Below are 13,572 nucleotides of genomic sequence, written 5' to 3' on the forward strand. Positions count from 1 at the left end.
ATATCCGCGACCCAAGTGAGGATAAGCGGCATAGAAAATTAATGGATGGGTTTTGTCAAAATCTTTTGTCAAATTTTGCCTTGGTTTTCGTAGACTGTCTTGGTAGTAATACAGTAGTACCTTACAATTCCTGGTAAATGTAAAATAAAGGATTTGGGACAGCTCTACACTGTCCAAATTCATGCACTCAGGAGCACCACGTACACAGTAGACATATGGTAATGGTAATGGTTTAATTTCATTTGAACATGCATCAGATTACAATTGAGTGCATCCCATAATCAGTTCCCAGTTCCACATGTCCAAAAGGAGTAGGAAGAAGCAAAGCTTATTAAATCCTACCCCTCCATCTGGTACTTTTACAATCACTAACTGTTACATTTGTTCACTTCCTGCTTTCCATAATACAGTTTAAGTTTTTTTTTGTTTTTTTAATAATGTACCTGGTACCGAAGTAGGAGGTGATATGAGCATCCAATGCCATAATGGGTACCATAGTAAGTGTCAATATAGTGATATATATAGCACATCATGACTGGTTCAAGACTCTTCATCCTTGTATTTAGCAAACATCAACTGCTTGTATTGTTTCTTGAATTGGCTCATCGTTGTGCATTGTTTGATTTCCTTACTCAATCCATTCCATAGTTTGATTCCACATACTGAAATGCTATGGCTAGCATAACGTAGTCCTAGCATAGAAGTGTTTCAAATGTACTTCTTCCCTGAGATCATATTTCTCCTCTCTTGTAGAGAAGTATTGGATGACATTTTTAGCTCATTGCTAATTTTTAGCCTTATGCATTATTTTAGCTGTTTGAAGATGAACTATATCAGCAAGTTGAAGTATTTGTGATTTTAGAAATAAGGAGTTAGTATTATGAATTATCCTTACTGACCTTTTTTGCAGTACATTTAGCGAGTGAAGATTGCTTGTATAGTTATTAGCCCATATTTCAATATCAACAATAAGTAAGATATGGTAGAACCAGAGAGCAATAAAGAGTGTGGAGTGATGTGGATCTCAATATTTACCTTCTTCTTCGTCATACGCTGTCTTCTTTAATGGTGAATTGCAGCCACTTCATGGCTATCACCAACATTTAGCTCAGCCCTTGAAATAGCAACTGTCAACCTTTCAATACTCAAAGCAACTTTAATTTCTACTTCAGATTATTGTAGTTTCCTTCGCTTAACTCAATCAACTTTTACTGTCAATGTCACAAACAAAGCTGGTTCTCTGCTCCCAACTAAAACTTTTGAACACATACATGAAAATATGTGAAATACATCCACGTCAAGTTGCATACATCCAGCAGTACGATGTATATAGCGTATAATCTCCTTGACTTTTAAAGATTGTGTCAAAGATGGTCAGATGTTCCATCAGCGTGTCAGTGTGATGTTGCTGATTCGTCCGCGGTCACGGATCAACGTTGATTATCCTGGCGGTCCCTCTGTGCTGGAATGGGCTCATGGCTCGGAACCCTAAGCAGACCTTGACGGACACACTGTGTGATTTGTAGCGACAAGCGGAACCGACGTTGGTAATGAGGTCACCTTGGACTCTTTGGATTGGACCTGGTTTTGTACACCACACATACTATCCTGGGTGATATAACTTCCTTATTTGGGCCAACAGAAGGCACTGTGGTGGAAAAAAAAATATTTTTTTAATACTGTACACATATTTATTTTAGGTTTCACATGCACTTGTGCTGTGAAGTCTCATTTCCTCAGTGTGTGTCCACATGACTTCATCCAATAATTTTTCTGCCGACTCTCCTTGTCCTTTAATTAAAACCCTGAAATCTAATTTGAGGAATTTATTTACACCAAGCGACAGAGCCTCCTTGTTGCCAAGGAAACCCCATAGTAAGCTGCTGTATGACAATATTCTGCCTAAAGTATTCTGCCTAGCAGCAAGTAACGTCACACACTTGTGGTGTCTATCGGCTAGCCGGACGTGCAGAACTGCAGTAGTTGTGTATAAAAGTGTCATTTCTGTGTGGACACCACAAGTATCTTCAGGGTGAAAGTAGTGGAACTTTGACACATTGTGTTTGGAGCTTCAGGCATTCCTGCATGCGACGCGCTGGGACTCAGTAACATGTTGACAGTGTGAAGTCCTTGTTTCAAGATGGACACTATCACGGCAGCAGTGAGGCGGCTTCATCTTATCACCTTCTCCTCCCGGCTGGCGAGTAATTAAGAGCCGCAGGACAAGATGTCGTGTTGTGGGCGGATAACGTCTTGATGCGCAAGGATCGTCTTATCGTGGATTTAGCCGGTGGGCTGCCGTGGCTCCAGGCTGTGTCGATGCTGCGTTTGCTAGGTGACACTGTGGTGGTGAGAAGCAAACCCTCAGGCGGGGGACGTGATTGGTTAAAAGTGTCCAAACTCTCTTCTCACTTTGTGACTTTACCCGCTGCGTGTGTCTTTATTCAGAAGGTCAGTTAAATGTGTGACCGCCTGCCTGCCTGCCTGAAAAACTTGGATAAACTGTGACCTTTGGGTTACTGTTAATGGAAAATGAAAGTTGTATTTCTGCCGTTTTATTGCGTGTTGCTGCAGCACAAACCTTTAAATCTTCTATCATAACATCTATTCTGACATTCTTCCCGCTAAAACACTTTCTTTGTTTCACCAATGTGATGAAGAGCCTCAATGAACAAGGTGACAACTCCATGTTCAAGGTGCTTTACTCCCCCTCCTCCACTGGTTAAATAGACTGTACCCCCCCCCCCCCCCCCCCCCCGCTAGCTGCACGGCCTTGACTGCATAGAAACTAGAATATTTACTCTACAAAGGTGAAAAAGCAAGTTTTTGCGCAACAAAAAGCCTGTAAAATGTTTTTTAGGGCTCGAGCACTGACTAGTGCGAAGGCCCTATTGTAATCGTATAGTTTCTTCTTCTTATTCTTCTCCCAAAAGAAGAGCCATTTTGAGAAAACTCACCAAATGTTGCAGGTGCGTCAGGTCTGGCAAAAAAGTTTTTATTTTATGGGTTTCAAATATAATGTTCCAAAATTGACTCACTAGCGCCAACTTGAAATAAAAAAACAGCCCCCACCACCAGTTTCACCGATCCTCACAAAACTTGGTGGAGACGTCTATCAAGACAGGACGCACCAAAAAGTCTCAAAAACCCATATTGCAAAACGAACAGGAAGTCGGCCATTTTGGATGCCGGCGGCGATTTTGGGGCCAAAAGTAGGGGTCGTATATCAACGAACTCTTCCTATGGGGTTTGACCAAATGAGTCCGTTGTAGCATCAACTGACACTAGACGGATGGCCGACGTTAAATTGCCAAGGATTTTGGGCTGCTCCATACGATGTGGACGTGGCACGCCATCAAACTTTGAGGTTTGGATTCTGGCGGCGCCTGGCACGCTGACCGAAACTGTAGATGTGAATAAGTTGGCTCCACGTGGTCAGATCTTCATCATACTTGGTACATGTGATCATGACCCCACCCTGAAGGCCCCCTTTGGTCACTTCCTGATTTTGTTGCAGCGCCACTTATTGGCAACAAGATAAAGTTTGTGTTCTAAATTATCCCATTTCTGACAGGAGATTCATCAGATGGACATGAAAGTTACAAGGTCACTGACTGACAGACTGCTGAAGCCTGTTGATGGACTATGACATGGCAAAAGTGCACATGGTGGGCGTGGCATGGTGGCGAATGGTCAGGCCTCGCCATTGACCATCAAAGGGTCATAATTTGCCTGTAGAAGGTCGCATGTGGTTGAAAACTTTTAAGGGAGGTCAGAATCCGGGCCTGAGAGCCCTGGTGAGGCTCCCATATGAAACCAATGCAAATTGACTCACTAGCGCCACCTAGAAGTTTTCAAATAATTATCCCTCACCACCCGTTGCACAGATCGTCATGATTTTCGGTGGAGACGTCACTCATGATAGGACGCACAAAAAGAACGAATATTGCCAAATGAACAAGAAGTCGGCCATTTTGGATGGTGGGGGCGAAAGTAGGAGTCGTATCACGACAAACTCCTCCTCGGGGGTTTGACCAAATGACCCAATGTCACATCTACGGACACTAGATGGATGGGCGATGTTAAATTGCGAAGGATTTTGGGCTGCTCCATAGGATGTGGGTGTGGCACGCCACCAAACTTTGGTGTTTGGATTCTGGTGTTGCCTTGAAGCAATGGACATCAAGGTCAATACACAGTATAACTGGCAGGCTGATGAAGTCAATTGATGGACCATGACATGTGTAAAGCACATGTGGTGGGCGTGGCAAGGCGGCGAATGGTCAGGCTTCGCCATTGACCATCAAAGGGTCATAATTTGCCTGCAGAAGGTCACAGACTGCTGAAAACGTAAACGGGAGGTCAGAATCCAGGCCTGAGTGCGTTGGTGGGGCTCACCTAAATCTAAATTGACTCACTTGCGCCACCTTAAAGTTTGAAATTAATTATCTCTCGCCACCCGTTGCACGGATTGCCATGATTTTTGGTGGAGACGTCTATCATGACAGCACGCACCTAACGCTCCAGAACCCATGGTCAAAAACCAGCCACCAACTGGTGGAAATCTATATCTGCTGCAACTTTCTTCCATATAGTCTGATCTGGCCAAAATGTTTAATGGTGGGTTGGGTCAGCCTCCAGTCTGTGACTGTGTGTGTACATAGACTCTATAGCACCACCAACTGGTGGAAATGTATATCTGCCGTAACTTCCTTCCACATGATCGGATCGGCCTGAAATTTTTTCTGGTGGTTTGGGGCACACTCCGGTCCGTTACCATGTGTGCGCATAGACTCCCTTAACTCCCTTACGACTTATCCGATCGCCCTGGTTAAGACATGTCCGCGCGACCATCCGCTCGCGCACGTACACCGACTTGCGCATACCCCCTAGCGCCGCCGGGGTGCGAGAGCCTGCTCATCACTGCTTGCAGTTTTAATTTTAATTGTCGCTGTGCTTTACGTATATGTAATTATTTTTTTAAAAAATGATTTTTTGACCAAAAATGCAAATGCTGAATTGCGAATGTGGGGGAACTCACCTTACACATTACATGGATAAAAGACTGATGCTCATTCCTTAACAGCATGAATTTTGGACCGTGAAGATGCTTTTATGCTTGTTGCTCCTTGCTACACATTTCCTTGTTTCAGGTTTTAGTTTCCTTTTTCAGTCTCTGCACGCACGAAGATGTGCACCTCCAGAAAAATCCCCAAGCTAAGGCTGTGATTGGTTGGCTTGTCGTTCATTATTTCCTGTGACACGTATATGACACGTTCAAAGAGCAGTCAGCCCATGAACGCATTCTTTGACGATTTCAGATCACACAAACATTATCTCCAGCTGCTAAATAGTCGAGAGTTGCAGTTGCTCACAGTGTTGACGTTGAAGAGCTATAACGTCGGGGGTGTCCAATTTGTGGCCTGTGACAAATTTTAAAATAAAATAGATTCATCACTTTTTATACGGTAGTCCACAGGAGAGTCGTGAGGGATGATCTTAGGTCTTGATAAGGACGGAAAGAGTTAAAAGGAGATGAGAGCAGAAGTGAAGTGTCTTCCTCAAAGGTCAGCGCCTCTGAGGGGAATATTGTTTTATGAGAATTCTGTGGGAAAGAACATTTTACAGACTTCCACACTTTATTGTGTCAGCGAAAATATCACTGTGAGTGTGTGCACGCATGTGGGTGTGTGTATGCTAATGAAAGCTTGTCTTTGGAATGCGGCTTCCTGTCTGAGTGCGGCGGCGGGCCATTAATTGTATTGTGTGTGTTTGTGTGAGAGTGTCCCCAGTGTCACATCAGCGTAATGAATAGTTGATGTAAACTAACAGAGTGCTTTCATAGCAGCCAGGATGAAGTGGCGATGAATTTGAGGGCGTAAATGTCGTCAATTAAACAGCCAACAGGATGTAAACAAACACATGATGAGGTCACAGGTCGAGCAAACATGGCCGAGGCGGGGGAGGACGAGGTGGTGTGCGTCATCAACAACAACTGCCTGTTCAATACAGCCCATAAACAAACACAAACTGGTGATCAGTGGTTCCCAAAGTGTTTACAGTCACGTACCCCTTCAGACCTGAAACCATGTACCCCCCCTCCCTCCCCCCTGCACACTTAAAATAACGTGAACCTTTTTATCTTATTAACTGGAAGTATTTCACATAATTAATTGGTTCATTAATTTTACAGTTATTCCTGGTCAAAAGTGTGTAATTTTGTTTCACATTTGTTTCACTGATAAATGACAATTCATCATCCTACCTACAATATATTTTACTCCAGTCTGATGATTGACATCCTTCCGTATGATTGGGTTCAATTTGAGCTTCACTTTTTTTCTCCACTCACAATGGCTATTGTTTATGTAATGGTAATGGTAATGGTAATGGTAATGGTAATGGTTTAATTTCATTTGAACATGCATCAGATTCCAATTGAGTGCATCCCATAATCAGTTCCCAGTTCCACATGTCCAAAAGGAGTAGGAAGAAGCAAAACTTATTAAATCCTACCCCTCCATCTGGTACTTTTACAATCAGTACCTGTTACATTTGTTCACTTCCTGCTTTCCATAATACAGTTTAAGTTTTTTTGATTTTTTTTAATAATGCACCTCGTACTGAAGTACGAGGTGATATGATATGTCTGCTTACTAATTTAATACCAAAGGGAAAGTTTAACAATCATGATAAAAGCAGTATCCGAAGTACACAAAAAGTACATACAACCGACGATAACGATCAAGTTTAATTTTCATTGGAATCTGCACTCATCTGTGTCATGTGGGGAATAGATTAAAAATCTTAATGAACGAATAATCACAGCGAAATGAACAACTTCATGCTCTATCTGCTTTCTGCTCCATTCTTCCGCCGTGAGGCGTTCAGGTGCACTCGTAATTGAGTGTTGGGCGCAAATTATAATTTTCTTTATTCGCGTACGTATTCGCGTATTCGCGTATTTCTTTATTCCAATGACAATTGGTGTACCTCTTGGTGTACACGTACCCCACTTTTGGGACCTCGGTTGTAGATTAATTATTTTGTTAGCAAAAAAAGCATTAAAAAATGATTGTAACCTTAACCTGCTTGACCTCAGTTCTATAACAGGGTTCAAAAAGGTTTGTTCATGTATAAAAAAATGGAGCGGTTCATGCAGCTTTCAGATCAGCATTGTGTGTTACTTCTGCACAATCGGAGGTGGAGCTCCACTCCAGCATGATGCAAGAAACCTTTCCTGCCTTTCACTTTTAATGCGCACTGCTGCTGTGTAATGTAAATATAGCTATCATAGTACCGGACACAGTACCATTATTAACAAAGAACGACATTCAAAGGGAACTATTATGCTTATTTTTTTTGTCCTTTGGTCCTATTGAGTTGTGGACTCCAATAGAGCAGCTACACACAATAACCAGCACAGAAAGCTTTCTAGAGCTTCTAAAATCGGCACCTATTCCATCTGTTTTCTTTGGATTTTGTGTATCCTGCGAAAATGGTCTGTTTTAATGTATTCCCCCCACAGCCCACCTTCAGTTACGCCCACTCCGCTGTGGTTGGTCCAGTGTTGTGTTGATAGTTACCAAACCAAAAGTTATAGGCGTTGGTAAATGGTGAAGGTGTTGATAATAAACGGCAAAGTCTTTTTAAAATGTCTGCGTTTGTCCCCCAAAGAAAGCTGGGATTGGCTCCAGCATACCCGAGTGAGGATAAGCATGATGGGTGGATGGATGTATATATGTGTGTATAGCTAGGAGACCCCAGTTCAATTCCACCCTCAGCCATCTCTGTGTGGAGTTTGCATGTTCTCCCCGTGCATGCGTGGGTTTTCTCCGAGTACTCCGGTTTCCTCCCACATTCCAAAAACATGCTAGGTTAATTGGCCACTCCAAATTGTCCATAGGTATGAATGTGAGTGTGAATGGTTGTTTGTCTATATGTGCCCTGTGATTGGCTGGCCACCAGTCCAGGGTGCGCCCTGCTTCTCGCCCGAAGACAGCTGGGATAGGCTGCAGCATACCCCCACCCTTGTGAGGATAAGCGGTAGAAAATGAATGAAACAATGAATGAATATATGTGTGTTGGAACACACGCAAGAGTGTGTTTTACATCGGCAGGGGGGGTCTGTGTCGTGGGACAGCGCCACTGTCATGGTGTTTATTTGAATTTGGCTATGAAGTTTGCCAGTGGACTGGCCTCGTTCAGGAATTGAGCATTGACTATGAGCGTGCAAGGAGGAGGTGGCAAAGCTGCCAGTGATTTATTGTCATTTGCACGTCGGCTGCGGTGATCAACTAATGTGATTACATCCCGTGCTGTCGCCGTGGCGACGGTGCGGCGCTGCACCCCCCCCCTCCCGCCTTGCCGTTTGAGGGATGGCCGTTGTTTTCTTCTCATTATACGGCTCCTGAGATGTGGCCGTGAGGCTGCAGGGGTTCGGGGGCGGCCCGGGCGCTTAATGGTAGAAATAATGACCCAGTGGTGCTGCCAGGGCTTCATTCTGTCGGCCCGGGCCTTTCCCTTTTGTCAACGGTGAAAAACGAGGCGTTTCTCGCTGTGTTTTCCCCTCTTGGCGCCTCCGATACATTGAGTTAACATAAAGCACAACTCGGGACAGCGGCCGCCCGCGTGACAAATGAAGCGCCTCTGTGTGTTTTGGAGGGAAAATAAAGAAATAGATTAGGTTTTCCTTGCTTCCTTCGGGCCCATTTTTCCATTTTCAAAGAGCGACAAGTAAAGATGGAATATTCTGGAAACAGGCGTGAAAAAGGGTAATCTGATTATAGACAATTTCCTTTCATCAGAGTGGATGCCTGGCCACCATTTTGTCATATTACACTTTATTTTCTCTGGCACAAATGTCAGCGTGTCCATCAGGACGCCAAACAGCATTGTCTGCTTTTTTAGAGGAACAATCTTGATTGGCTTTTGGGAAATAAAGCTCGGAGAGATGGGAATGTGACTTGGCCTTCACGCTCCAAGGAGAGGAAGGTACATGACAGTCCAGGTTGGTCCGCTTTGTTAGACAGTTAGATGGGAGTTCTAGTTCTAGAATGAAGAAGCTGGTTCATGTGGTGCTAAATCTGGATTTAGTCTCAGCAATTACTGAAGTTCATCTTTGACAACATGTTGGATGTGATCGTTTTGGGTCCGGGGACATCTGGGCATCTGAGGGCCCTCAGCGGGACAGGTTATGGGGGCTCAAGATCACTGCAGGGACACAGGAAATGGCCACGTCTGTATATCATCCTTGCAAGCTAACTAGTTAACTAACTAGCCCAAGACTAAATAAGAAGCCAAAAGCTTACCACTGGGCGGCACGGCGGTCGAGTGGTTAGCGCACAGACGTCACAGCTAGGAGACGAGGGTTCAATTCCACCCTCGGCCAACTCTGTGTGGAGTTTGCATGTTCTCCCCGTGCATGCGTGGGTTTTCTCCGGGTACTCCGGTTTCCTCCCACATTCCAAAAACATGCTAGGTTAAATGGCCACTCCAAATTGTCCATAGGTATGAATGTGAGTGTGAATGGTTGTTTGTCTATATGTGCCCTGTGATTGACTGGTCCACCAGTCCAGGGTGTACCCCGCCTCTCGCCCCAAGACAGCTGGGATAGGCTCCAGCACCCCCGCGACTCTTGTGAGGATAAGCGGTAGAAAATGAATGAATGAATGAATGAATGAATGAATGAAGCTTACCACTTCCATAAGGAAAAGGACGAAATCTTCTCTCTTATCATGTCGGACATGCAATGGCTGACTACATGCAGTGTTAAGGTAATCTAATCTAAAGTCATATGTCAGTAATGTAACATTACTGATGCCTAGTGGCCAGAATACTACAGATGACTTGAGTGTTCCAGTGCTTACAGCGATTCGTTCTGCTGTTTTTCCTGACATTTAGACATGACTTGAGCTGCCTCGCTTAGTTTCCCTCTAGGCTGATGAAAGAAAGAGGATGACAGCGTGTGAAAAGGTGTCGGAATCAGCCATGTTTAGTCAAACATGCTACGCTTTTAGCTCATTTGTGTCCACAGTTGTTTGTTGAGTCTAATTTATCTGCTATGAAAGACAGGCTTGTCTCCATGCCGTGATGTTGTGTTTGCTGTGATGCAGACTTCACGTTGAGTTTGTGACACTAAATGCTGCTCAGCACGTTAATGACTTTTTTTCCCTGTGTGCAGTTGAGCAGAAAGCGTCGCTGGAGAAGGAAGCCAAGCTCAGCATCCTGGAGGCGGGAGTCGCAGACGTAAGTAAAGTTATCTCTGACGTTGACAGGAGAAAAAAAGTACAATTGGTGGTGTTGTTACATGACCAAGACGTGTTGGGCACCAACTAATTAGAAGTAGAGATAATTACAGTACTTTCTTAGGGGCTACCCACACAACACATTTTCAGGCCAAAATGGCAGAGTATTGTTTCAGCCTTTCATTGCCTTTCAAACGCAAGTAGACGCCATTGAGACCGTCGAAGCACTGTTTTACACAAATGATCAAGCTGTTACGTGACGACAAACCAACATAATCCAACATAATATCGGAATATTTCAACGTACATGACTCACCGCAGTTGACATTCTCCTGATATTTTAAGTAATTCCACTTTGTTGTAAGTCTAGATGAGCTTTGGAAACCGGAAGACAACATACAGATGCAACTACAGTAAAGTCTCGTTAAATCGATATTCTCGGGAGTCGGAAAAAATACTGATATAACCGGACTATCCATATATCCGATCCTGCGCCGAACTGCATTAAAAGTGGGCAATAATGACATTGTTCTATAGCAGGGGTGGGCAAACTCCGTCCCGGGGGCCACATCCGGCCCGCCAAGTGTTTGAATACGGCCCGCCCAATCTTTCCAAAGTATTTCATTTAAACTCAATATACAACCTGGCATCATGGCCTGAGCCAACCTTTTGATGGTTTTATCAATTTCATTTTTTGACATGGTCTGTTGTTTACAAAGTGCTCCTGAAAAAAGGGACACAAGCACATAATAATAATAATGATTATTATTATTATTAGATTATTATTAGATTATTAGATTATTAGGGCTCGAGCACTGACCAGTGCGAAAGCCCTATTGTAATCGTAATGTTTATTATTATTATTATTATTAGGGCTCGAGCACTGACCAGTGCGAAAGCCCTATTGTAATCGTTCCGTTTATTATTATTATTCTTCTTCTCCCAAAATGAGCGCCATTTTGAGGGCCTTAACATGCCCGAAAACTCACCAAATTTGGCGAGCGCATCAGGTCTGGCGAAAAATTTGATATTTTATGGGTTTCAAATATCATGTTTGAAAATTGGCTCTCTAGCGCCACCTTGAAATTTAAAAAAAATTGGCCCCCGCCACCAGTTTCACCTATCGTCACGAAACTTGGTGGAGACGTCTATCGTGACAGGACGGACCAAAAAGTCTCAAGAACCCATATTGGAAAACGAACAGGAAGTCGGCCATTTTGGATGGCGGCGGCCTTTTTCGTGCCAGAAGTTGGGGTCGTATCTCGACGAACTCCTCCTAGGGGGTTTGACCAAATGAGTCCATTGTTGCATCAATGGACACTAGACGGATGGCCGACGTTAAATTGCGAAGGATTTTGGGCTGCTCCTTAGGATGTGGGCGTGGCACGCCATCAAACTTTTACCTTTTTCATATCTGGCCCTGCCTGGTGTCTGGCCTTGCCTTGAAGCAATGTACATCAAAGTCAATACACAGTTTGACTGACAGACTGATGATGTCAGTCGATGGACTGTGATGTGTGGAAAGCACATGTGGGGGGCGTGGCCACGGCGAATGGTCATCCTTCGCCATTGACCATCGAAGGCTCATATTTTGCCCGCAGAAGGTCACATGCTGCTGAAATCTTACACGTCAGGCCTTAATCCAGGCCTGAGCGCCCTGGTGGTGCTCCCATGTGACACCAATCTAAATTGACACACTAGCGCCACCTAGAAGTTTCAATTCATTATCCCTCGCCACCCGTTACACGTATCACTATGATTTTCGGTGGAGACGTCTATCATGACAGGACGCACCTAACGCTCCAGAAGCCATGTTCAAAACACAGCGCCACCAACTGGTGGAAATGTATATCTGCCGTAACTTCCTGATTCATGGTCAGATTGTCTTGAAATTTTTTTTGGTGTGTTGGGTCAATCTCTGGTCTGTTATACTGTGTGTACATAGACTCTATAGCGCCACCAACTGGTGGAAATGTATATAGCCGCAACTTCCTTCCACATGGTCGGATCGGGCCACAATTTTTTCTGGTGGTCTGGGGTACCCTCTGGTCTATGTCTGTGTGTGTACATAGACAGTATAGCGCCACCAACTGGTGGAAATGTATATAGCCGTAACTTCCTTCCACATGGTCGGATCAAGCCCAAATTTTTTCTGGTGGTTTGGGGTACCCTCTGGTCTATGACTGTGTGTGTACATACACTGTATAGCGCCACCAACTGGTGGAAATGTATATAGCCGTAACTTCCTTCCACATGGTCGGATCAGCCCCAATTTTTTTCTGGTGGTTTGGGGTACCCTCTGGTCTATGACTGTGTGTGTACATAGACTGTATAGCGCCACCAACTGGTGGAAATGTATATCTGCCGTAACTTCCTGATTCATGGTCAGATTGTCTTGAAATTTTTTTTGGTGTGTTGGGTCAATCTCTGGTCTGTTATGCTGTGTGTACATAGACTCTATAGCGCCTCCAACTGGTAGAAATGTATATAGCCGTAACTTCCTTCCACATGGTCGGATCGGGCCCAAATTTTTTCTGGTGGTTTGGGGTACCCTCTGGTCTATGACTGTGTGTGTACATAGACTCTATAGCGCCACCAACTGGTGAAAATGTATATAGCCGTAACTTCCTTCCACATGGTCGGATCGGCCCCAACTTTTTTCTGGTGGTTTGGTGTACCCTCTGGTCTATGACTGTGTGTGTACATAGTCTCTATAGCGCCACCAACTGGTGAAAATGTATATAGCCGTAACTTCCTTCCACATGGTCGGATCGGCCCCAAATTTTTTCTGGTGGTCTGGGGTACCCTCTGGTCTATGACTGTGTGTGTACATAGACTCTATAGCGCCACCAACCGGTGGAAATGTATATCTGCCGTAACTTCCTGATTCATGGTCAGATTGTCTTGAAATTTTTTTTAGTGTGTTGGGTCAATCTCTGGTCTGTTATGCTGTGTGTACATAGACTCTATAGCGCCACCAACTGGTGGAAATGTATATAGACGTAACTTCCTTCCACATGGTCGGATCGGGCCCAAATTTTTTCTGGTGGTTTGGGGTACCCTCTGGTCTATGACTGTGTGTGTACATACACTCTATAGCGCCACCAACTGGTGGAAATGTATATCTGCCGTAACTTCCTCCCACATGGTCGGATCTGCTCGAATTTTTTTCTGGTGGTTCGGGGTACCCTCTGGTCTATGACTGTCTGTGTACATAGACTGTATTGCGCCACCAACTGGTGGAAACGTATATCCACCGCAAGTACCTACCGCGCGGTCTGATCGTCGTGAATTTTTTTACGGTGGTTCGGGGCGTCGGACGGGA

At 44.4% G+C, this 13,572-nt stretch overlaps 1 protein-coding gene across 1 annotated transcript in view; it reads left to right on the top strand.

Moving 5' to 3' along the window:
* Nucleotides 1-13,572, top strand: part of LOC131120573 (receptor-type tyrosine-protein phosphatase N2-like) — a 135,353-nt gene that overhangs the window by 30,177 nt on the left and 91,604 nt on the right. The window contains exon 12 of the mRNA XM_058065242.2: nt 10,184-10,248. Coding sequence (XP_057921225.2) covers nt 10,184-10,248 — 65 coding nt within the window. The remainder of the gene's footprint in view (nt 1-10,183; nt 10,249-13,572) is intronic.

The sequence above is a fragment of the Doryrhamphus excisus genome, linkage group LG11, assembly GCF_037039965.1.
Source record: "Doryrhamphus excisus strain RoL-2023G ecotype Guam linkage group LG11, RoL_Dexc_Guam_v1.1, whole genome shotgun sequence".
NCBI classification, from domain to species: Eukaryota; Metazoa; Chordata; class Actinopteri; order Syngnathiformes; family Syngnathidae; genus Doryrhamphus; species Doryrhamphus excisus.